The sequence below is a fragment of the Rhineura floridana genome, chromosome 7, assembly GCF_030035675.1.
Source record: "Rhineura floridana isolate rRhiFlo1 chromosome 7, rRhiFlo1.hap2, whole genome shotgun sequence".
NCBI classification, from domain to species: Eukaryota; Metazoa; Chordata; class Lepidosauria; order Squamata; family Rhineuridae; genus Rhineura; species Rhineura floridana.
The window spans coordinates 107,429,673-107,455,495 of NC_084486.1; the positions used below are offsets into that span (position 1 = coordinate 107,429,673).

Genomic DNA, 25,823 nt, shown 5'->3' on the forward strand with positions numbered 1-25,823 from the left:
AATTCTTATGGGGATCCTCATCCACATACACTGAACATGATAGTAGGTAGAAAGTACCCATAGCTGCTTCCATAATCTTGAGTTTACAAATTTAGCAATAGACTGAGGAGCACTTAATTTGTTTTTTAATTGCCACTTTAGCATGCAACAGTAATGAATACAAAGTATCAAATGTTATTTAGCAGGTTGCAGAATCATCACCTGAAACAGATTGCTTTAAGTAAAAATACAATTCTGAAGAATACAGAAAGGTTTTCGCTAGCTTGCATTTAAAAACTCATAATACAGCATTCCAAAAAGGTGTAAATAATGTTGTTAAACTTTCATTTTATGATATCCTCAGATAGTCAGAGCGTCCCAGCTTTACAGTACAGTTCTATGAATGTTTACCCAGAGATAAGCCACTCTCTGTTCAGTGGCACTTACAGGTAAATGTGCATCACTTACAAGATGTTCCTAGACTAAAGCTCCCATCATCCCTGACGATTTGCCACACTGGCTGGTGGAACATCTGGAAGGCCACAGATTCCCTGTTTCTGTTATACTGGATTGCAGCCTATGTGGATGCCATAGCTCATCAAAAGAATATGTAAGTAGACTGTATCATGCATATTCAGCTTCTATGAACAGATTTGCTTTTTATTATTTTTATTTAACAAATGTCTATACCACTATTCATAAACATTTCACACCAATATGTATAAAGATTTAACAGTCAGTGCTCTTGGTTCCCATACTATCCAATGATATGTGTGCAGCAGTCTGCTTATGTGCACAGATCTAATCTAGTTTTTTAAAATGTGTGCAGATCTAATTAGTTGGATTGGGGCAAAAGTGTTAACATAATTCCTTTCAAAGTATGAAACATCAATAGTCAACAGTTATCTTTTGCCACAGCAGCCATCTGTCCTTCCAGTTGTAGAATTTAATTCGATATCAGTCAATACATTGATAGAGAAAATGGTATGTCTCCATTTTAAGCAACCATTTATGATAAGCAGCCATTCACCACCCCTGGAATAGAAAAAAAAAGTGTTTCATTTGAAAACTCTTCTTTTGAAAGTGAATGAGTTGTACTGAGTTGTACATCTAGTGTATGCCACTTGAATGTTTCCCATTCTTCTATCCCATCGGAATTTATTCCTTCCTATTTATTACTTCCATTTTTCAGTTTTAAAAAGTGTTTCTTCTCTTTCTATGTAATTTTAAAAACAAGGGGAAGTTGTTTCTCTCTCTCTCTCTCTCCCTCCCCCCTCCCCTCTGGCATACTAAAGTCAGAAAGGAATTTCTTCTACTTGTTGTCCAGAACAGCAGCCATATTGATCTGTTGCACTAAAATAAATCCTTGGCATAGTTGAGAGTAACCCCATCAAACCCAGTGGGGCTTACTTTACATAAGACTGATATTTCTATTTTGAGGTAGCCATGGGGAAAAATGAAGCAGGGTCTGTATTCTGGATTAGTTATTCCAGAACACTTTTGTTTGTTATTACATTTATATCCCACTTTTCCTTCACTCTGGCTCCACTCTTCATTGGCTGTTTTTTTACAGGCAAAAAAAAGGTTGGCCATCTGCTTTTGTGTATTCTCTCAAGAAAGAAGGCTTCTTAATTCTGCTTTTGTAAATGCAATACAAAACACAATCAACACTGTGTGATAATTAGATTTTATTCTAATTAATACAATCAATTGTTTATGTTCCAGGTGGAAGCAATAGCAATAGTACTCCTCCTGTTCCACTTAGACGTTTTCATATAGTAGCAAAACACAAGGGTGCCTATGCATTCCAAAAGTTTACATATTGTATACTTTTTTCTCAAACAAATCCAGTTTTTTACAAAATGTTTTATAAATAAATCTTATTTTATGTAGCTTGCCTACATCCTTTCCTCTAGTCAAAGTAAAAATAGAAAGTATCAAAGTAAAAGTAATCAAAGTTTAACCCTTTTTAAAATATGTCTTTAAAGCTTTTTTTTTAAAAAAATGTTTTTAAGTTGTTTTGTTCTAATGGATTTTAAGGTCTGTTTTTATGATGTTTTAAAGTGTTTTTAGTGCTTTTGTTTGCTGCCCTGGGCTCCTGCTGGGAGGAAGGGTGGGATATAAATCAAATAATAAATAAATAAATTATTTTTAAAAGAAAGAAAATAATAAAACTTAGACAGCAAGCTGAACCTCCAGTCTGCCAATCTGCCATGCTGGAGGGGATTTGGATGGAGCAGAGGATGTCCTTCTGCCAGATTCTGCTAGTTTATGCCAGCAGGGGAGCTCTGCTAGTGAAGAGCACCCCAATGCATCCACAGAAATGGTGGGTGGGTAGAAGCAATATCCTCGTTGGTGGTAGCCAGCAGAAACCTCTGAAATGGTGTGTTAAGTAGGTGGGGTTGGACCAGCACAGGATGCACTGAATCCTGCGATGGCCTTTGCTGTCGTCATGTGAGGGCAATAGCTCTAATCCAGGCCTTTTTGCTGTGCCCGCTTGGGAGCTGGAGCAGTGAAAGGGTTTTTGTTTCCCTGTCTCCCCACCTTCTGCCCTGCACCATTCCATCAACTCCTGTTGCTGCCAGCCAAGGCTTAGGATCACAGCCTTAATCGTGCTATATTTACGATCATATGCTGAAGGACTGGTCTACGCAAATGGATCATTTGGCAAAACAGATAGAACTGGGCTGCTTGAGCCTGCACTTGGCAAAATGGGTCACATGTTTTGCTGCCCCTTGTACTAAATCTCATTTAGCCTTCTCCTTGAAACCCATTGTTCAGTGTGAATGCGTGTCTTTAAAAAAAAATATTACCCATCGTTGAAGTCCCACATTTGCAGCCTTGCTATGTGATCTGCTGTGTGGCCAACACTAATTCAGTATATGCTCATTAGGGGCTGGTTTATATACACATATGGGAAGGACCATAGCTCAGTTGTTGAGTACACACTGTCCCACATTCAATCCCTGGCATCTCCAGTCACAAAAATCTCACAAAGCAAGACTTGAAAGGATCAGGGAACAGCAGGCCTTCTACCTGAACAATGGTGCCATTAGGGCATAGGGTTGCCAGGTTCATGGCCTGAGACTGATCCTGTATCTTTAGGAGAAGAGAAAGTCAGCCAAGTGCAGGTGTTCTTGCAACTCTGTAATGGGAAAAACCACAAGGTGGAATTCTCCCTTCCCCTTGCACATCTTTTAAAGATACAGAAGACCTCTTGGTTGCCAGGCCTGGCCTCCAAGAGGTCTTCTGTATCTTTAAAAGTTGTGCAGGGGGAAGGGAAAATTCCACCTTATGGTTTTTCTCATTACAGTGTTGCAAGAACACCTGCACCTGGCAACTCTGTTAGGGCAGGATTTGGGGGCAGACATCCAGGACCCCACTCAAAAGAATGAGCAGCAGGGTCCCCAAATGCAACAGGGCTAGCTTGTCATATTTTGAAAGACAGTAATACACATTACCATCTGCTGAGGGTGAGGCGTTACACCCAGTCTAAAATTGCCAACCACCACAATTCTGAGGACCCTACACTGATGCTGCCTGTCAGAATGGACAAATAGGCTGACTTACTAAATATGTACCTTTTTCTGACTCTACTGAACAGTATTGTGATGACTGGTTGGTTTTTGATCTTTAAAGTATATAAAACATATTTACTCTGGCTTTCCTGTAGCAGAGTTCAAGGCAGCTATCAACAATAAAAAATTAAAACAAAATTGTAATATACAAGATAAAAATACTAACCCCTCCCCCTAAAAAAATATCCAAAACAAAATAACAAATAAAAGCATCCCTTGAGACCAATTTCCAGCAACATTCCAACAACTTTCCAACCAGGCTTAAAACACTTAATGCCAAAAAAATGTAAATGTACTGCCTTCAAGTCGATTCCGACTTATGGCAACCCTGTGAATAGGGTTTTCATGAGGCTGAGAGGCAGTGACTAGCCCAAGGTCACCCAGTGAGCTTCATGGCTATGTGGGGATTCAACCCTGGTCTTCCAGGTCATAGACCAACACCTTAACCACTACACCACACTGGCTCTCTAATGTCAAAAGGCCTTCCTAATAGACTACCCTTCCTCCCTAGCCAAACGTCTTCTCCCCAGACCACACCCCTCACTAACCCTGCTTTGCATTGTATATTGAGTGTTTTCACCTGGCCAGAATATGTCCTTGCCTGGATAGAGGATGGAGAGGGTTGTGTGAGTGTGTGTAGAAACTAGTCTACTGGGCACAGGTAAAATTTACATACATTGCTCCATCCACTTTTGATTCTATCCCCACCTATTACTGGCATGGGACCCTCAAAGCTTGCCTAGAAGGGAGTGCAGCCCTTGGGCTGAAAAAGGTTCCCCACTCCTCCCAATGTTTTACTACAATAAACAGCCTCATAGAAGTTTCAAAGAAAGATGCAAGAATCAATACATAACAAAACAATCCAAATAATTCATTTTAATAACGCTAACACTATAACATCTTAACTGCATTATAAGACAGGCATTATCCATAATTAAATCATGTATCAATTGATATTATCAGTTATTAAGACACATAAATCAGAGTCGGATATGACTGCATTTTCAAAAGTGCAGTCAGGTATGAATAAACAATATAACCAGTGGCCAGTTCCTCAAAAGTGCCAAGTGCAGAAAATAACAACCAGAGCCTGCAGCAGACAATCTTTCACTTATCCCGTTCTTAAAGCAGAGATGGGGAACCCATGTCCCTGCCAATGTTATTTATTTAGTAATTACATTTATATCCCACCTTTCCTCCAAGGAGCTCAAGGTGGCATACAAACATGGCTCTCCCCCTCCTGATTTTATCCTCATAACAACTCTGTTAGGTAGGTTAGGCTGAGAGACAGTGACTGGCCCAAAGTCACTCAGTGAGCTTTATGGCATAGCAGGGATTTGAACCCTGGTCTCCCAGGTCGACCCAACCACTGCACCATGCTTGTTTTCAGTCTGGTGTTGCTGGACTACAACTGCCATCATCCCTAACCATCGGCCATGCTGGCTGAGGTTGATGGGAGCTGGATTCCAAAAACATCTGGAGAGCCACAGGTCTCCCATCCCTGTCTTAAAGGCTCCCATAGCAACAGAGAGGAATGGATACAGGAATACTCCGCATTAACGTAAGCAATGGGTCCAGAGCGAGTACGTAAACCGAAAATGTACTTAAAGTGAAGCACCTTTTTTCACTTATCGATGCATAAACTGCACTGCAGTCGTCATATACGGGCATAACTGATGTAAATAACGCATTTATAACTAAAATAAACACAGTAGGCCTTATTTTAAGAAAATGTTTGTAGTTGGAAACTGATTGGGCGGTGGCGTCATGCCATTAAGTGTCTGTTCTTGCGAAGCGAGCATACGTAAATGGGAATGGTGCTACTGTAAATATGTCCGTACTCGCGAGTGTCCGTAAAGTGAAGGTCCATATAGCGGGGTATTCCTGTATTAGTTTATTACATTTATATCTCATCTCTCCTTTAAGGAGCTCAAGGTACATAGTTCTTCCCCTCCCCATTCTTATCCCCACAGCAACCCTGTGAGGTAGGCTAGGCTGAGACAATGACTGGCCAAGGTCACCCAGTGAGCTTCGAGTGGGGATTTAAACCTCAGTCTCCCAGGTCCTAGTCCAACACTCTAACCACTATACCACACTAACCCATTTAAAAGAGCCAGCAGGTGCACAGCACACACTGACAGAGCAGCTTTAAAATGATAGAAGGTTCAAAACACACTCTTGCATTTCCACTGCGGCACTGTCACGTATACAGTGCTCATCGTTTCCCTTAAGGACTTAGGTGGATTTAAAGCTTTTTCTCTTCCCTCTTGGAAATGAGCTGGGAGAATCACAACTGGAAATTTCTCCACAAGGCATTTTGGGTGCCAAACCACATTCTGTGTTGATGTTTCTTTGGAAATGGGAACATTTACTTCAGGCACACATGGTGCAATTTGCACAGAAGGTGTGTCCCTCCTTCATTGAACAGAATCATTGTTCAAAGTTCTGGTAAGACCGGCAGGTTCTTGCAGAGGAGTTAGCTACTGCACGTTCACCTGGCTCCTATGAGGTCCTGCTTGTATATACTAAGCAATCTCAGTTCTTTGAAAAGAAACACCCTAGTGCGGTAGAGTTTACTCAGGAGTCATGGAATGCTGACTGAATGTTGGACAAGGGGATGGAAAACCATGCCAGGGGAGGAGGAGTGGAAATGGACTAGGTTATCGTGGGAGAGGACACAGCTGCAGCTAGCCATGAACAGTACTCCACACTGCAACATTTTGTTGCACGTTCCACTTGCAGGTACTAACAGTAAACTCAGTTCTTTGACTGTTGGCCCCTATCTGGTTAAAATAGACCTATCCACAAACAAGATGGAGGTATCAAGATGCTGCCAAGCAGGCCTCTGGCTAACCTTGGGGGGCACCAAAAAAGTAGGAGGGCAGAAAAGACTTCTGTAACAAATGTAATTATTTATTTTTTGTAAAAAAAAAAAAATTAGGGGGCCAGAGAAACTTTAGGGGGTGCCTCCCTTGACCTCCTCCCCCCAGCTACTGGACTGCTGCTAACATTGGCAAAAAAATACATTTAGGGAGAAAAAACTAAGGGGCAACCTCTCTCATCCTTCCTCCTCCCAAAACAGTCCAATGAGGACTGTGTATGCTCAGTGCATATAGGATACTGACTGACTACTGGGAATAGGGTGGCTGAAAACTTGAACAGGAGCAAGCCCCCCCCCCGCAGGATTCTACAAGTAACAAAAGTCATACATACACATTTACATATATTTTCTACAATTAAACCCATGACTCCCTGAGACAGAGACACATGAACTTCTGGTTTCAATTATCTTTCAAATTTTAATTTTCCTCTCCCCAAGGGCAGAAGTGAGAGCTGCCTAGAGAAATCAATGGAGAAATCAACTTCTTTTTTTTACTGTATCTGTGATTGGGCTCCAATAAACCAGCTTCAGCCCCACTTCTGACCTGCAATATTAGCAGTGAAATACAGTGCAGGGCTATTTCAAGCTAGTCTCTCTCAACATATCTCTCCAACTTGCAACAGGGCTTAACAGAGTGGATTATCTTGCCAAGTTGTTGTATTTGACTCTCAGCCTGACCCCCAACTTGTAACACAGGATACAATATAACTGGACAACACTGGAGGATTGTTGCACACACTCATGCTGCCCCAAATTGCAATACAATTTCAGAACTATGCTACAGGGCTGTTGTACTTATAAACTATTATCTCTCAGCCATTGCCCCTTCCAGCCTCCCCTACAATTCGTCTGGGGATGGATGCATATTAACATCTTGTGTTTCCCCCATTGATTTCTCAAAGTATGTCCCACTTGTACTGGGGTGTATGTTTAAAAATGGCATTTTCATATGCATCATAAAATGTGAACCACCAAAAGTTGTGTGGCATTTTAAAAACAAATACATATATTCTGGCATGCAGAGGAAGGCATTTTGCTACCTGAGGTGAAGCAGAAAATGCCCCCCCCCGACAAATCAAGGAGCACAATACCCAAAGGCAGTCAAGTTATTTTGCCACTATAGGCAGAAAAAACCCCTCCCTGGCAATAAAAATACTGCAATAGTAAATTACTATCAAATTGTTGCATGTTCATGGCCAGCCCCACTGTTAGGCACAGTGCAGCATCCACCTCAGCCAGGGCAATTGTTGACTGGCAGAGCGGTGTATGCCATGCAGCCTACCCAGCACCCCTTAAGCTAGTCTGCTCTTCCTTCACCAGTGTTCAAGTAAGATTCAGCTGCCAGCCTGGTTGGTTTCTGTAGGTGACATGGAAACACTTCTCATAGACTTCTGGTTGGCCACTGCTGAAACAGGATGCTGGAGTGGGGTGGGCCTTTGGCCTGATCCAGCAGGAATCTCCTTATGTTCATGTGTCCTTTGCCCTGGCCCATAATTGGATGCCAGACGAAGCCTCCTCACTCTGAGTAATGGTAGGGCTGACTAGATTAAGCTCTTACAGACCACAGTCCGCTGCTTCATCAGAGGCAAGAACCTGGGAAGGGCAGCATTAGGCAGGGAGGACAAGGAGAGGATTCTCTCCGATATCTCCTAATCTCCGTGTACCAGACGATGAGGCAACAGGACAGGGCGCAGCAGAAGGAGACCGCCAGGAATGGGACCCACGGGCTCAAGTTCCACAAGATGGGGCTGGTGAAAGCGATTGATAAGAGCAACGCCGAGAGGAGGCAGAAGGCGACCCACACCCAGGGCATTTTCTGGCTCAACCGACTGAGGCGCTCATCATTACAACAGCCGCGGCCGCAGTCTGAGCCCGACTCTGCTTCCGTGCTGGTAGCTGTTAATGCAGGAGGCGACACCGCAGTCCTCTCGCCACCGGCCTGGTCCGGCAGGGGCCGCTGTTGGGCAGACTCGGCTACTTGCACAACGCGCTGCAAGTAGTTTTGAGGCGGCGGGAAGGTTGAGGGAGCTAGTTTGGGGGTGACGGGCGGGCTGTACACGGAGCCGTCTGGCAGGGCCGTCTGGTGCCTGCACAGCGGGCATGTGAGGGCAGCCGCGCTGGAGTCGTCGCTGCTGCTGCTGCTGCTGCTGCTGCCGCCGCGGCGCTGGGCTTGATGCATCTGTCTGAGACAATCCAGACAGAAAGTGTGAAGGCAATCGAGCTGCCTGGGCGGACGGCGCTCAGCGTCGAAACGGCTGTAGCAGATCCGGCAGTCTTCGGCGCTGAGGGGCACCTCCGCCCTGAGAGGGGCGGCGATGACGGCGGCCATCCTAGCCGGCTCCACCTCGGGCCCTCCAGTCTCTTTCTGCCCTGCTGTTGTCTTCAGACTGCAGCCGCTGTTCTCCACGGTGTTGCCCATCGTCTCAGCCGGGGAGGCGGAGCAGCCCTCACGACCCTCCAGTCTAACTTGCGGCTGGCCTGATCCACGCGAAAGGCAAAAAGCAGCTCTGTAGGGGCTGGGGAGGGGAAGAGAAAGGAAGTGGGGGTCGTATCTGAAGCCAGCACAGATTCTCCCTCTTAATGCATTTCACGATGCTGGCCGCAACAGTGCATGGTCCGCACCCCCCCACCCGGGCTCTCCTTCTCCTCCTGATGTCTTGGATGCTATCACGGTACCAAGAGTAGACACATGATGCTCTCCCCACTACCACCATGAGCTGGTTGATGATGTCACGTGGGCGTGGAGGTTCTGCATGGATCACAAACCTGCCAAGCAGCGATTCCAACTCACTGAAACGATCGTCCAGTATGTAATGTTCAACCTCCTTTCTCGTTAGTTAAAAGTCAAAGCTGTATGTGGCAAGGCCTTGATTTTTGCTTGACGTTTGCATTGCGATGGAACAGGGTTGGGGAATGTCTCGCTCTCCAGATGTTGTTGGACTCCGACACCCGTCAGACCCAGGCAGTATGGTCAGTGGTTAGGGATGACGGGAGTTGTAGTCCAATAACATCAGGAGGGCTGCAGGTTCCCCAGACATGGTGTTTGTTGTTGTTATGTGCCTTCAAGTCTATTACAATTTATGACGACCCTATGAATCAGTGACCTCCAAGAGCATCTGTCATGAACCACCCTGTTCAGATCTTGTAAGTTCAGGTCTGTAGCTTCCTTTATGGAATCAATCCATCTTTTGTTTGGCCTTACTCTTGTTCTACTCCCTTCTGTTTTTCCCAGCATTATTGTCTTTTCTAGTGAATCATGCCTTCTCATGATGTGTCCAAAGTGTGATAACCTCAGTTTCATCATTTTAGCTTCTAGTAACAGTTCTGGTTCAATTTGTTCTAACACCCAATTATTTGTCTTTTTCGCTGTCCATGGTATGCGCAAAGCTTTTCTCCAGCACCACATTTCAAATGAGTTGATTTTTCTCTTATCTGCCTTTTTCACTGTCCAACTTTCACATCCATACATAGAGATCGGGAATACCATGGTCTGAATGATCCTGACTTTGGTGTTCAGTGATACCTTTTCTAGTTCTCTCACAGCTGCCCTCCCCAGTCCTAGCCTTCTTCTGATTTCTTGACTATTGTCTCCATTTTGGTTAATGGCTGTGCTGAGGTATTGATAATCCTTGACAAGTTCAATGTCCTCATTGTCAACTTTAAAGTTACATAAATCTTCTGTTGTCATTACTTTAGTCTTTTTGACGTTCAGCTGTAGTCCTGCTTTTGTGCTTTCCTCTTGAACTTTCATCAGCATTCGTTTCAAATCATTACTGGTTTCTGCTAAGAGTATGGTATCGTCTGCATATCTTAAATTATTGATATTTCTCCCTCCAATTTTCACATCTCCTTCATCTTGGTCCAATCCCACTTTCCGTATGATGCTCTGCATATAGATTAAACAAATAGGGTGATAAAATACACCCATCTCATACCCTTTCCGATTGGGAATCAATCGATTTCACCATATTCTGTCCTTACAGTAGCCTCTTGTCCAGAGTATAGGTTGTGCATCAGGACAATGAGATGCTGTGGCACCCCCATTTCTTTTAATGATCTTTTTCTTTTTCATGATCTGCATTATCAAAGGCTGTAATGCTACCTGGACTTGGTGGTGGGCTGGATGAGGGCCAATAAACTGAATCTGAATCCTAGCAAGACAGAGGCGTTGTGGGTTGGTGCTGGTCAGTTGCCTGCTTTGGATGGGGTCGTACTCCCTCTGAAAGAGCAGATCTGTAGTCTGGGGGGTGCTCCTGGATCCATCTTTGTCACTAGAGGCCCAGGTGACCTCAGTGGCTAGGAGTGCCTTTTACCTGCTTCGGCTGGTAAGACAGCTGCGGCCGTTTCTGCACCGGGATAGCCTGACCACAGTTGTACATGCACTGGAAACCTCCAGGCTGGATTACTGTAATGCGCTCTATGTGGGGCTGCCCTTGAGGTTGGTCCTGAAGCTGCAGCTGGTGCAAAATGTGGCAGTGACACTGCTCACTGGGGCAGGGTATTGCCAACATGTCACCCCACTGCTGAAAGAATTGCACTGGCTGCCCATTTGCTATTGGGCCAAGTTCAAGGTTCTAGTTTTGGTGCAGAAAGCACTATACAGCTTGGGACCAGGATACCTGAAAGACCGTCTTATCCCTTATGTATCCAGTCAATCACTGCGGTCTGCAGGTGAGGGCCTCCTGCAGATACCATCTTATCAGGAGGTCCGTTCTGCACAACATAGGAAATGGACCTTTAGTGTGGTGGCACCTGTCCTGTGGAACTCCCTACCCCTAAAATATTAGACAGGTGCCATCTCTGTTATCTTTTTGGTGCCTATTGAAGACCTTCCTCTTTCAACAAGCCTTTTAAGTTGAGACCTTATCTCAATCTGCTTCTGTGTTGGAATTGCTTTTTAATATGCTTTTAAACCTTTTAAAAAAAAACAATATGTTTTAACCTTTTTTTAAAAAAAGTCTTCAAAGCTTTTTAAAAAAATGTTTTTAAAGTTGTTTTGTTTTAATGTATTTTAATGTCTGTTTAGAGGAAGGCAATGGTAAACCACCTCTGAATACTGCTTACCATGAAAACCCTATTCATAGGGTCGCCATAAGTCAGAATCGACTTGAAGGGAGTCCATTCCATTCAGTGTCTGTTTTCATAATGTTTTAAAGTGTTTTTAGTGTTTTTGTTTGCCACCCTGGGCTCCTGCTGGGAGGAAAGGCAGGATATAAATTTATTAATAAATAAAATAAAATAAAAAAGTACTCTGACATTTTTTTTTGCAGTCTGGTCTTTTAATGACCTCTAAATAAATGGAAAACTTCATCCATGTAAAGCTGGAAACAACCATAACCTCTGAGTTCCTATATAGGTATCTAAGGTGATTCAATGGGTATTGAAAACCACATTTGCACACTTCATTTAGTGCATCTGTGCATGGAAATTGGCCCTAAAGGCATATAATTAGTAACCTAAGAAAGAAGGTATAACGGTTCATTTATCAGCTGTTGACCCTCCACCTAGGGTTCTTTCACTGAAATCAAAATAATTTTAAAAGCTTGTTCAGATTTTTAACAAGAAAGGTACTAGCTGGTACTCCTTTACTGAAAATGTGTGTGACGTTGTGACACAGACCTGTTTAGCATGACACACTGAGCCAAATATTGGCTTAGCGACACCACATGAATGAGGCTACTATATCCTTTAACCTGGAGATACTAGGGACTGAACACTGAACTTTCTGCATTCAAAGTTTGTATTCGACTATTGAGCAATGGCAAATGTGACAAGCAGAGAAACCAGATAATAAGATTGTAAGGTTGAAGAGGTCAAAGAGCAAAGGAGAATGTAAAAAAATACAGTCAATCATACTGACTTTTCCAGGGTTATGCATTATGCTTTTTTAAATAGTTGTACATTTTTTGACATTAGTATTTTTCAAATAGAAGGAACATTTAAACACTACACAATCAGTACCTACTTGTGCCATCAGTTGATCTTGTCAGTGGCAGTCTTTCCAATGATGTGTATCAGCAGCCTTTGGATGACCTGCAATTTGAGTACTGGATATGATTTCTGGAATTCTTTTAACATTTCACCAGCATCTGTGCAGAATTAACTATTACTGCAATTGTTCATTCTTGACAAATTTCAACAACATAGCGAGGAAGAGGGTCGAGGCTCATATAAGACAGAAAATACAGTTAAAAAACAGGTCTGTCTTGTCTATAGGTATTTTGTTTCGTTTCTGTTTTATTTATTTTTTCAAATAACCTTTAGTTCACTTTCTCAACAGCAGGAAACAGGTTGTCTTCTCATTATTCAAACTTTCTTTGAACAAGGCAAGATTGCTCTTGATGATACTGAAGGTTTTCTGCAGAATAAAGATACATGGAATGTAGCCTACACCATTAAAATTAATAGTATATGTGTCAGCAGCACCAACAGAATTATTATTATTATTTATTACATTTGTATACCGCCCCATAGGCGAAGCTGTCTGGGTGGTTTACAACAAGAATGTGAATTGTTATTACCCAAATTTATTGTCTGATATTGTTAGTATAGACATTTGGCCCAGTACAACACCTTTATGGGACAGGTTAGTTTTGCAAGCCACATGACAGGGAAGAAAGGTCTGATGTCGCCAAGTTCCAGAGCAGGGTTTGCCCATTAATTATACTAGTGGGATGTCAGTCAATGATGCTAAGAAGACATATATCTCTGGTTATACAGCCACCATGGTTTAGTGTTACTGTTGCATTCACAATATGGTGGCCGAGAATGCATATTGTGTATGCCAAGCTCCAGCAGAATGTATTGAAGAACTTTGCAGATGTTCAGTGGTAGAACATACAGTTTTCACGCAGAGGTCCCTGGTTCAATCCCCAGGGTCTCTGGGTAGACCTAGGAAACATGTTCTGCCCCCCTCTAAGGAAAATTGGAGTTGGGGGTTGAAGCCCAGGGGTGCAGTCATCTGGGGTCGTGGGGAAGTCATAGACCCCTTACTTTTGGGGAGCAGGGTCTCAGTCAGGGCCCTAATAATCATTAAAGGGCAGCTTGGTAGCTACTGAGAAGAGTCCTTGACCTTTTGTGCTGATGGGAGCCAGTGAGAGTGAAAGAAGGTGAGTGAAGACTCTTCTCAGTCTTCCCATTTCATGCTGATTGGCTCTTAGAGATGTCTGTTGTAGTAGAGTGTGGACTTGGAGATGACAAGGAGAGGGAGATGAGGGAAAGTGGAAAGAGGGCATGGCTGTGACTGTCATGAAGGGACCCTGCACTTACCACTACACTACTGGTGAAGCCCTACCAGCAACCTTCACAAGCATGAAGGAAGGCATAGGAAGAAGATGACAACAGATCTTGGGGTTTCCCTCAGAGATCCACCACCATTGCCAGGTCTGATTTGCAGTCATAACCCAGATCTGAAATAATCTGTGTATATGATAGCCCCAGAGTGACAATAGGGAAATGACATGCTACGTTATTTATTTAAGTACGCATAAATGACCAGTTTTATTTTGAAGAAAAAAGAGACACAGGACCTTTATCTGAAACTTGCTTCCAATCCAGCCTAAATCAGGCCCCACACTACTTTCCTGGGGGAAAGGAAAAGGGGGCTTAAAGTGGGGGTGGGTGGACTTCAGCTCTCATTGGTCACAGCCAGCAGCGCCAATGGTCAGAGATGATGGGAGTTGGAGAACCTCTGGTCCTTCAGACATCACTAGACTACATCTCTGCAATAAAGCATGCAGGGCTGGCAGCCAAGCCCAATTCAGAGCCTGAAAAACTCTGTGTCATAGTGGAAGAAGGTTTCAGGAAAGTAGGAAAGAAAAAAAGTGTCTTCTGTGAATCTGTTCCATGCTTGCTGGAGCACTTTATGGATACATGAGAACATTTTGTTGCAGATCCACACTTGTAATAATATTAATGGCAGAATCTGAAGGTATTGCTGCCAGTTAGAACAGATTATATTTTGGGCCAGGTGGACTAATTGTATTGATAATTAAATGGAAACATTTTTGTTCAAGTGTGTTTACCATCTAATAATCAGAGTTTCAAAAATATTTGACAGAATGTTCTTTTTCGACAATCTGTGCTATGGAGCCAGAGTATAATTTAGCAATACATTTTAAGCCCTAGTGCTTCAGAGAACATAGCTGGTTATATACAGTTTGAAGACAGCATCTGTAGTGCGAGCAACAGACAATCTGCTTGCTTTGGTAGAAATGAAAATCAAAGCAAGCTTTGCAGGGAAACTCTTTGAATGACTTGCTAAAATATTCTCCAAAGAGCCAAACAATGCAATGGCAGCTAAGCAAAATCAGGTACTATAGTCCGGATACAAGTTTGTGCTTTTTGAATTGATGGTCAAAGCTAAAAGCATTTCTATCATATGCTAATCATGATCTCAGTTCTCAACGTGACGGCTTTTACATAGCAACGTCCACATAACAGGAATGTATAATGAGTCTTGGGGAAATCCCAAGATTTACAGAAGTACAAAAAAAATTAGGAAAAAAAGCCCTAAAGAGGAGAGGGGGACTCAAAACAGATGAGAACTGGGTGCTCAGTGGACTTGGAATGCTCACACTGACTGAAGGGGTAGTGATGTAAAACTGAGGATGGTAAATGAAACAGTGTGGAAGGGCTGTAGGTCACTGGTGGAGCATCTGCTTTGCATACAGGAGATCCCAGGCAGGGCTGGCACCAGACTGTGTGGCGGTGGAGGTGATGTGGCTGGGGGTTTAAATAGGCACAGACAGATCAGTAGATTGGCATGCTGTCTAAGCATGCCTGTCACCATCCAAGATGGTGTGGTGGCGTGTTGATGCCCCCCCATCTTGGGTGATGGCAAGCATATGCACAGTGTGCTGACACAGCACCATGTCACCACCAAATGTTGCATGGCCAGCCCACACTGGCAGTGGGAGTGTGTGTTGCCTGGGAAGGTGGCTTCTGCTCTACGATCCGTGCCAAGCATTGAGTCATGGGGTGCATGCTCTGTGACACAATGCTAGTGCAGATTGCAGAGTGGGAGCTCTACCTGCCAAGCCCCAGCACAGGCCCCTCTCAGCACCAGGGGCCCTCAACCAGTGCCCAACCTGGCTGCCCGCTAGTGCTGGGCCTGATCCCAGGTTCAATCCCCTGGGAGACATGCTGGTCTGAAATACTGAAGAATCACTGCTAGGTAAAATTGCAGGCCAAAAATGTCTGTATTAGGAGACATACACTGATGCATTTTTGTGAGGAACCTTTTCCTTGTTTTCTTTTCTTTTTTAAAAGCAAACTGGTGCAGAAATATGGCAAACTGAATTTAAGATTGGGAAAGTGAGAAACTGAAATAGGTGCATCCATCCTTGGCAGAATCAGATTGCTCAGATTGTAGAGGCATGAATAAAAGAAATAGAAGAAATATATATGTGAAATATGAGATAAAATTTTATTTTGAAATATAATTGTGCTAGTATTTTTACTCCCAAATGCCCCAACTTCAAATGACCGAAGTATCCATAATTACAGATTACTATATATTGTTGTGCGCCTCCCCCAATTTCAGAGTGGTGAGATTTCGGGGGTCCCTGCGCTCATCCAGGGTTTGGTTTCCTTTGGGAAAGAAGGTCAGCAGAGACTGCGGTGTCTTTATGAAATATGGTTTGTTTATTTACACACATTCCAATCTGAGCTCAAGGATGGAGGGGGTTCAATGCATCAGCAGTCCAATACCCAGCTTTTCCATCTGGGTTGCAGGAGGCACCCCAAAGGCCATGGTGCAGAGAGCCAGTCTCTCTCTCTGCCTTCCAGTTTCCAGCAATTCTCTAGACACACTAAACTACAAGCACACTTCTGCTAGCTGCCAGGAGTGGGGGGGGGAGGCTCTCCTGCAGAGTTTAAATGACAAAAAGGGGTCTTCCTGGCCCATTCACCGTTGCTAGGCAACTGATCGCCCCATTATCTTACCTGGCCAATCTGTTTGGTTAACAAAAGACTCATTTGACCAGCAGAGAGTTCCTCATCCCAAGCCATAGCATTCCAAATCAGAGGCTGGAAAGGTGACCCTCAGGAATCATCCATCCCAACCCCCATGCTCATAACAATATGCACCCATACCTGCCAGCCTTATTTTAACTGTGTTGCAACATTACTGGAATCACTCTAGGAAAGACTTTTCCTCTTTTACACCTAAGGCAATCATAGCTGTTGTAAGTGTAATATTTATTCTGTACAGTTTTAAAGAACAGCATGTAATTGATTATATAGTCTAAATATTACACCCACAACTGTGATTGTCTTGAGTGTAAAAGTGTGCTGCAATAATCAAGATGTTACCAGAGAGGTGTTCTGAATCACTTACTGTATGCAATCTTACTTGATAAATTGTTGCATAACCTCAGCATATACAGAAAAGCTAGCTAGGAGTGGTGTCTCTAATACACCAGCACTGCATAAGGCACAATATCTATGCTGTGGAAAGAGAAACTGAAAATATAGAATACTTTTTCTGTATGAAAATACTGTAGATTAGGTGGCTTTGGACCCACAACTGGACTATCCACTACTATGTAGATGAAATAATGGTCCCTCCAGCCACTTTCCACATTGGCCAATAGTTGCAGCTGAGGCAGAAAAGGGGGAAAGAGGGAAAGGAGAAGTGACATAGAGGTGGCACCAATGCTGGTTGTTGTGGCGTGTGGGTCCTAGGTGGGGGAAGGAAGCAGCAGCCAGGCTCTAACCAAGTTCTTGTTTTTTTGTAAATCACTTAGAGGTTTTGTTGTTGTTGAGTAAGCATATATATATATATTTTAAAAAACAGAGAGGTGGGATGGTTGTATTTTGGAAGGCAGGAGCATTAAACTATTTCAGTCCCAATGGCCACCTTTGTCCCTAACCTAAAACATGAGACCTGCTTTTAATTTTGAACATGCATGCATCCAGCTATGTGTGTCTTTTATCTCTCACTCTCTAGGAAGATTTACCACCTTCCCCACCCCCTTCCTAAATACGCACAACAGTTCTACTAGTGGCTCATTTCAATGAGTGACTACTTTCAAATCATTGTTGCTAAGCTAGCTGGCTTCTGGTGTTCCACAGGGACAGTGTGTAAGTACTAATATACAAAGCCCTAAACTACCTGGGACCCTAGTACCTGAAGGAGTCTCTTCCCCAGTAACCTTCCAACCTGAGCTTTGTGACTGATGGGAGAGGTCCTACTCATAGTTCCATCGGTTGTAGTAGTGAGGATAGTGTTCTCAGTGGTGGTACCCCATTTATGGAACACCCTTCTGAGTGTCATCAGGTTGACCTCCACTTTGGCCATGTTTAGTCAAAATTTAAAACTCATTTCTGTGTTCTGGCCTTTGGGGGAATAAAGAGTGTTACGTCCCTATCTTAAATTTTATCTGTTGCAGATTTTATGATTTTTATGATGTTTGATTGATTAATGGAGCAGACATCTGCTGGAGTCTCTGAAGAGCTACTGCCAGCTAAATTATACAGTACAGAGCTGGATGGATAAACAGTCTGATACTGTAATATCCTGTTCTTATGCCTCATGGTCACTCAGCCAAATTATGACCAAGTAGGGTTTTGAACCCAAGTTCCCTCTAGTTTGTTTATGCCACTCTATCCACTATAGCTCACTGGTTCTCATACATGGAGAGACATCTGCAAGTAGCCCTCTAAGATAATGAGCTACAGTGGTCACATTTTTCCAAAAACTGTAGAAATGGGACATTTCATGTTTTCTATTGCCATGAACCAGTTGTATATAAATCTCTTAATTACATGGATCAGACTGATATTTACTGTTCAGTGATTTTAAATTAGTATTTCATGCAAGTGTTCCAATCACATTTACTCTGCCATACCATGCCAAATTATATTGGAGTAAATTCCATTGAATTTAGTGGGGCCTTTTTCTGTATAGAAATGTATAGGATTGTATAATGCCATTGTATAAATCTACGATGCAGCAACATTTGGAATACTGTGTACAGTTCTGGTCACCTCACCTCAAAAAGGATATTGCAGAGTTGGAAAAGGTTTAGAAAAGGGCAACCAGAATGATAAGGGAATAGAGCAACTCCCCTATGAGGAAAGGTTGCAACATCTGGGGCTTTTTAGTTTAGAGAAAAGGCAAGATAGAGGTGACATGATAGAAGTGGTGAAAAATATGCATGGCATGGAAAAAGTGGACACAGAAAAGTTTTTCTCCTTCTCATAACACTACAACTCATGGACATTCAGTGAAGCTGAATGTTGGAAGATTCAGGACAGACAAAAGAAAGTTCTTCATGCAGCTTATAGCTAAATTCACTAATAGGCAAAAACCCCTTGTGTTTTAAGAACGTACCTATAGCCAACAGATATTTCTATCAAACTTTAAAAAGCAAGGAAATTGGGCAGCTATAGTAAATGCACCAGGGGAGCAGGAGACCTGACTTCCTCTCTGAGATACTGTACTGCCCTATAAATTTGTCAAAATGCAATCACAATTTGGGTTGGTTTTTCACAGTCCAATCCACTTCCTGTGTAGCTTGGAAGAATTTGGTAACATGTGCCTCTGAGCATATGGTAAGTGGTGGCAATACCTGCAATCACCCCAAGTAACAGAAACTAGGCATGTGTTATGCTGATCTTGTTTTAGCATGGAGGAAGCAACAACAGTTAAGATAGTCACTTTAAATATGATTTACTTTGCAATTTTAGTGAAATTTCCTATAGTAAATTATTTTCTTTGCTTCTGTTTCTTTGAATATGTGAAGTACAGCAACACTTTGCACAATTTACAATAAAAAGCTCCAAAAACGATTGTGGAATAATGGCACTGACTCTTCTGCAGAATAGTATCCAGTGGACATGAGGAGTGTCTCAGTTTGCACAAGATAAAACAGTGGGAGGTGAAATATATTCTAGCAAAAGTTCTAAGTGTGCTCTATATTTTTAACTGACCATGCCCACCCTTCTTTAAGTGGAGTGGTTTAAGCATATTGTGGAATAACGGCACTGACTCTTCTGCAGAATAGTCTCCAGTGGACATGAGGAGTGTCTCAGTTCGCACAAGTTAAAACAGTGGGAGGTGAAATATATTCTAGAAAAAGTTCTAAGTGTGCTCTATATTTTTAACTGACCATGCCCACCCTTCTTTAAGTGGAGTGGTTTAAGCACAGCAGGCTGAACACATGCCTCTTGAGCAGGCCAAGTTTGTTTTTTCCAACAGCCAGATCCATTGCTTAAATAGCAACATATTGTAATCAGTCTGATTTTACATCAGATTGCAGTTTCAGATTCAGCAGTTAATGCACTCAAAATAGAAACAGAATATAACCTCCAGTTTGAAACACAAAAGGCTGTCTTCACCATCATATATCATTGACCAATAAAAAGGCTTTGAAATTAATAGAAATAAATTTGGCACAGATTTCTTGGAAGAATAATGAGAGAAATATAGGTCTGATAATTTACGTGCTTATTGAGTTCAGTGGAATATACTCCGGAGCAATCATGCTTAGAATAGGTGAAACTGATCACGGGAGAGGAGGAGAGGGGGGAGGGAGGGAGGAGAGGGGTGGAGGGAGGTGATAGGAGGGAGGGGGAGGGTAGGTTGATCATTTACATGCTTATTGATTTCAATGGGATTTACTCCTGTGCAGTCATGATTAGGATAGGTGAAGCTGACCATGGGGAAGGGGCGGGGGAGGGAAGGAGATTGGGTGGGTGGTTACTGGGCAGAGGGAAAGCCCCTTTCCTTTCCAAAAGGAAAATATTGTTAACAGTATCATTATTTTTCAGGGTTTCCCCTACCTTTTTATTCTATAGCAGATACATATAGTCTCTCACCTAAATTTAAACCAAAGCTGTCCCTGGCCACATTCACACCAGATCTTTATTCCACAGTCATGGCTTCCCCCCCAAAATCCTGGGAAGAGTAGTTTGTGAAAGATGCTAAGAGTTGTTAGGAGACACCCTATTCCCCTCAGAGAGCTACAATCCCCAGAAGAGGGGCTGACTATTAAACCACTCTGGCCACTGGAGCTCTGTCAGGGGAATAGGAGTCTCCTAACAACTCTCAGCACCCTTCACAAACCACACTTGCCAGGATTCTTTGGGGGAAGCCATGACTTTTAAAATGGAATAAATGTCTGACAGGAGTGTGATCCCCTGATTTGCCATGCCAAACAGCTGTTAGTCTGGCTTTTAGAACACTGACAGTTGGTTCTTACTGAGCATGCCTGAGCTATCATAGGCTCCAATGTCTAGTCATTCAATTTGTATGCCTCTTTTCTGCACAAATGCACCTAAAGTGGCTCACAACACAAAAGAAAAAATGCATATCAATATAACACGACAGTAACAGTCCAATTACTATTCAAACACAGTATAACAATCCAAACAAAGAATTCATTTTGATAACAAAAACGTTATAACATTTAAAAACACAATATAAAAAATTGTACAAAATACATTATCTATCTATCTATCTATCTATCTATCTATTGTATAAAATAAATATACAATGTTAAATATCTTAAATTAATTAAAATCAGCCATGCATATTTTTTAACTTTTAAAATGCAGAAGATGAAGGTCAGGGTATAGGGCAAGGTCAGTAATAGGATTATTGGTACTTTGTGAACATGTCTGATTTTTAATTAATTTCAACAAATTATGAGACCACTGACAGAAAAAAGTCCAACAAGAGTTTGGATTTTTTTTCTCGTTTTACACTTTGAATTCTAGATTCTCTCTCAGTATTCTGTGTATCGCCCTGAAAACTTACAGGGTTGTTAAGCAAGCATTTCTGAGTTCAGGACTATACGTTCTGTAAGATTTCGTTTTGAAATGAGCTTATGGGAAGCAGCAGAATGGCATTTGGGAGGTATTTTCAATTTAACATGGAGGAATGTGAAAAATCCATGCTGGCTATAGCATACAGCCACTTTTGCTCCCACTAAAGGCAGTTTATTTTATTTGTTTATTACATTTATGCCCTGTCTTTCTTTTCATAATAGAAACCCAAGACGGCTTACATACGGTTGCCAGGCAGTCTCCCATTCAGGTACTGACCAGACCTGACCCTACTTAGCTTCAGCAGGGAGCTGGCCTTATGTGCCTTCAGACCATAGCCTGGGACCTATTGAGTTATGGCCACCAACTTGGATGGCTTTAAAAGATTAGAAAATTAATGGAGGATAAGCCTTGATGCTTTTTATTTGTCTTCCCTGACTGGGGCACACTGTTCTCTGAATTTTGTGGTTTACAGTGCAATGCTACACAATGTCTACTCAGAAGTAAGCCTACTGAGTTTAATGCAATTTATTCCCAGGTAAGTGTGTAGAGGTTTGTAGCTTTAATCAGCAGTAAGGGGTGGTGTGAAAGTTCTTGCTTTGTGATAGCTGTATTGGCGCAGCAGGGTTGGACTAGATGGCCTTAGAGTCTCTTCTAGCACTGTGTCAGAGCTTGGAAAAGTTACTTTTTTCAACTACAGCTCCCATCAGCCTCAGCCAGCATGGCCACTGGATTGGGCTGATGGGAGTTGTAGTTCAAAAAAGTAACTTTTCCAAGCTCTGCACTGTGTGTTAATGACCCTAATATGTGCAGTGAAACGCAGAATGCAGGGACCGCAGTGAAGTATGTGTGAAGTGTGCAGTGTAAAGTTATCAAAAGATAACAGCACTGAAATCAGAGCACAGGGCTGTGCTGACAGCAGCATTCTGTAAAGTGGTGCCTCTGCATTGCAGTCTTGTTTAATCCCAGATAAATCAACAGCACAGCCCAAAGTAAGCTGACAGCTGTATCTGCACTTGCAAAAGGAAAGGGCAACTAAGGAAAGAACAACTTTTCCTAGAAAACCAACAACAGAATCTGAGCATCCCTGATGCTACTTAATGAGCTTTTACTGTTTTGTAATTAGCCAGGACAACAGCTGGTATAGTACAGTGGGGCCTGGCTGGGGGGCCAGAGTCTGTGAGTTCAAATCCCTGCTTGTGTCTCCTGGGTGTAAAGGACCAGCTAAAGATTACCCCCACAGTGAGTGGCTCAGGGGTTACGTGCCCTGCCACCTGTGCGGCCGTAGGCAAGCTGCTTAGTCCCAAGGAGCCCAGTTGCCCCCCAGCTGGCAGTTGTGGACAAGGAAGGGGCTGGCTTGTGCAGCTGTGGCAAGCTGAGTAGGCCCTAGCCAGCTGGGGAGGACTAGCCTCAGAGGGAGGCAATGGTAAACCCCCTCTGGATACCGCTTACCATGAAATCCCTATTCATAGGGTCGCCATAAGTCGGGATTGACTTGAAGGCAGTCCATTTCCATTTTCAATTAGCCAGGACAAATTAAACATGATCCTATTATTTCAGAATTGGAATAATGATAATGCTTTATGTGGAGTCAGACATTTGGTAGATCTAACACAGCAATGCCAAACTTGATGGAAAACATCACTTCTAGCTGAGATGCTGTAACTCAGTCATACTAGTCAGTGAACTTTAACTAAGGCTTCAGTCCTAACCCCACTTACCCAATGAATTCTATGGGACTCACTTCTGAGTAGACATGGTTTGGGTTGTGCAAAGCTCTTACCTGGATTCAGTCTCTTTCTTTTGCCCCAACACAATCATTGGGGATTTTTTTGTTGTTGTTCTATATCTACCCTACTCTGTTCTTTATATGCTCAGCGAACCTAAACTGGAGTCCTACGTGTCCTGACATGGGGAGATGAAAAGGACTTCCTTCCGAGTATACATGCATAAGATGGCGTTGCGACAGGCTTTCCTGCACAGCTTCTCTATATCCCTACAGCAGCCCTGAAAGGTAGGTTTGGCTGAGAGTTAGTGATTTGTCCAAGTTCGCCCAGTGAGTTTCCCGGCTGAGCGGGGATTTGAACCCAGGCCACCTGGGTCTCAGTAGAAAGTATATATCCAGACTAAAGACGAGCTTTGCAGAATTACCTAAGGAAGGTAGGTGTGGAGTTTGCTGGGTTTGACAGGCATGCGTTTTAACTGCACACAAAGCACTTTCTTACGCCCCTATCAGAAGAAGCGAGCCTCCTCTAACTTCTCACGCAGTCATCTTCGCTGTTCAAAGAGCACCAACCATCGACGAACAACCCAGGCCAAGCAGCCTGAGGAAGGTCGAAGGTGAGCAAGGCACAACACTGCCGTGGGTGGGTTCTCCAGGTGGGCGGCGCCACTTGCGTGTGGGCAGCGCTCCGGCCGGCTACACCTGTCGCCGGGGCGCCCTGAGCCCCGCCCTTTCTCTTTCGTTCCTCTGCAACGCGGTAGCCGGCCGGGCTGCCTGTGTTTGCGCGCGCGCCGCGCCTGGCCGGAGGGGGAAAAAAGTCCCCAACACGAACTCGAGAGGAACTATGGCCTGCCTGCTCCGCAGCCTCTTGGGCTCCCAGCCCGTCGCCCGCTTCCAACGCTGCTGTGGGCTTTTCCCAGCCTCAGAGGGAGGGGCTCAGCAGGCCGGAGCGGTGGGGAGCGACAACCATCCTCTGCCCGCGCGGGACGTCTGTAATGGGTGTAGTCCAGCCAAGCAGCGGGTCCGCCCGCTAGCCGACTGCACCACCTGCAACGGCAGCGCCAGCGCCAGCGCCAGCAACGGCTGGGAGGTAATATTTTAAAAGGGGAGCACGGGGGGGGGTAGGTGTGGATGTTAAATGTTGAAAGGGCGCGAGAGGGATTGGGGCTCGAGTTGCAGCCTCTGCCAACCAACAGTACGTCCTAGATTTAGATAGGGCGCTTGGCAGCACCCGCTCTTATGAATCAAGATGAGTCCACGGAAGACTTTCCATCCCTAGTAAAACTTTGATCTCTTTCTCTTGCAGCTTTTTCATGTCTCACGCCGCGCATCTCTCTCTTAGGGAGGCAGGTTGACTTCCTGTTGTTCGAGAAGGGAAGGTTAAAGGCGGGAGGGGTAAAGGCAAGAACTGCAGCCCCCGTTTCTTTGCAAATTCGTAATCCACTCGACAGAACAGGACATTGGTGTTCGGCTAACACGTCTTTGCAGACTCTTTTTATTCCAAGGAGAGCACCGCAGCATTATCCCTAGATTGTGCTATACTGGTGTTGACATGGCACAGTACAGTATCATGGAATGAGATTGCAGTAATATATCTCCCTGACTTGCATCTAGCAAATTGCCTACACAGCTTTATTTTTCATGTTAATTTTAAACAAAAGCAAATTGGCTGATTGGACTACAAGAGAAATCCTTTCCTCCCCTCCCCTCTTGCACACATACTCCAAAAAAGGGGAAGAGGAGAGGAACAGTGGAAAATGCTTCAAAATGTCATTTGTGAGTGAGTTGGTGCTTACCAAAGATTGGCTAATTGCCTTCGTTGAAAATAAAGAAGCAAATCATAGGCTAGTGAGAGGAGAGAACTGAATTTGAACTTAAATAGGTAGAGTGGTAGGAATATTCATTGAGAAGCACAGTGAAGAATTGGACATCACACTTAATTCAACTATCCTGCAATAACTAAAGTAAAGCTGAAGGTGTGAAAGTTGTATTCTCCCTCCTGGCCACTGCCACCTGCCTGGCCCCAGACCTGGCTAATCTCTGTGATGTCAGAAAAGGATTCTAATAAACCTCATACCTTGTGACATCATGAACATATTGGCTTGGATCTGAAGATGTTAACTTTAAAGAAATTCAAAGAAGGAAAGTTTCCTGTGGCCCGCCCCACCAAGCCCCCATTCCACATCATTTAGAGCTCCTGCGATCCTAAAGTGAGGCTTTGGGGATCACAGGTGGCTATAGGGGAAAAGAAGGAATGTGAAACTTTCCTCCTGTGAACTTCCTTAAGTTAATTTCCTTTAGGATTCTAGCCATTGACTTTCTTTGTAGCCGTAGACTAGAATGAATCTGTACGAATACAAGCAAGAACATGATATGGCAACTTTGGCTGACTCTTTGAAACTGTTTATAAGGCTTTGCTTGAGCACGGCAAAGTTACTTATGTGGTAGCGCGCCTTTTCCCTTCAGTACTATGTCAGGGAGTTCCATGGAGAACATAGTGCACAAAGAGAAACAATGCTGTGTGATAATGGCTATTGTGATGTACCAAAGCTGGAGTGTGTTAACGAGAGACAGCCTGATTCCGTATCTGTGCTGTTGGGTGGGCAGTGGGCACTGTTGCACCAAGCCTAAGCATGCAATCTATGTAGGACTGGTAGAAAGAGGGAGAACTTATAAAATACTTCATCATTCAGGTGAACTGTATAGTGGAGCTAGTAATCTGATTGTCTCATTTCAATGTGTTTATATACCCATTCTCTTGTCTCAGGGAGGTATCTGGGTCAGGATCTATCAAATGTGCCATGTCCAAAAGCCTCTGCACATAAGCTCAATGGAACAGCACTTCTGCTTCATATTCAGTCCTCCCATTCTCAAATTGTTCTCATCTTTC

The 25,823-nt window shown here is 43.5% G+C and overlaps 1 protein-coding gene and 1 long non-coding RNA gene across 3 annotated transcripts in view; one reads left to right on the forward strand and one right to left on the reverse strand.

The window, feature by feature from the left end:
* Positions 1–135: 135 nt before the first annotated feature.
* LOC133389339 (uncharacterized) lies at positions 136–23,639 on the reverse strand. The gene is made up of 3 exons (XR_009764070.1): positions 23,362–23,639; positions 12,404–12,471; positions 136–1,014 (listed from the first exon to the last, which is right to left on the reverse strand). It is a non-coding gene; the product is annotated as an uncharacterized LOC133389339 (long non-coding RNA).
* SGPP2 (sphingosine-1-phosphate phosphatase 2) overlaps positions 23,544–25,823 on the forward strand; it is a 68,263-nt gene continuing 65,983 nt past the window's right edge. The window contains exon 1 of one of the 2 annotated variants that reach the window (XM_061636785.1): positions 23,544–24,023. In XM_061636785.1, coding sequence (XP_061492769.1) covers positions 23,778–24,023 — 246 coding nt within the window. In that variant the 5' untranslated portion in view covers positions 23,544–23,777. The remainder of the gene's footprint in view (positions 24,024–25,823) is intronic. The other variant, XM_061636784.1, reaches the window with a different exon arrangement.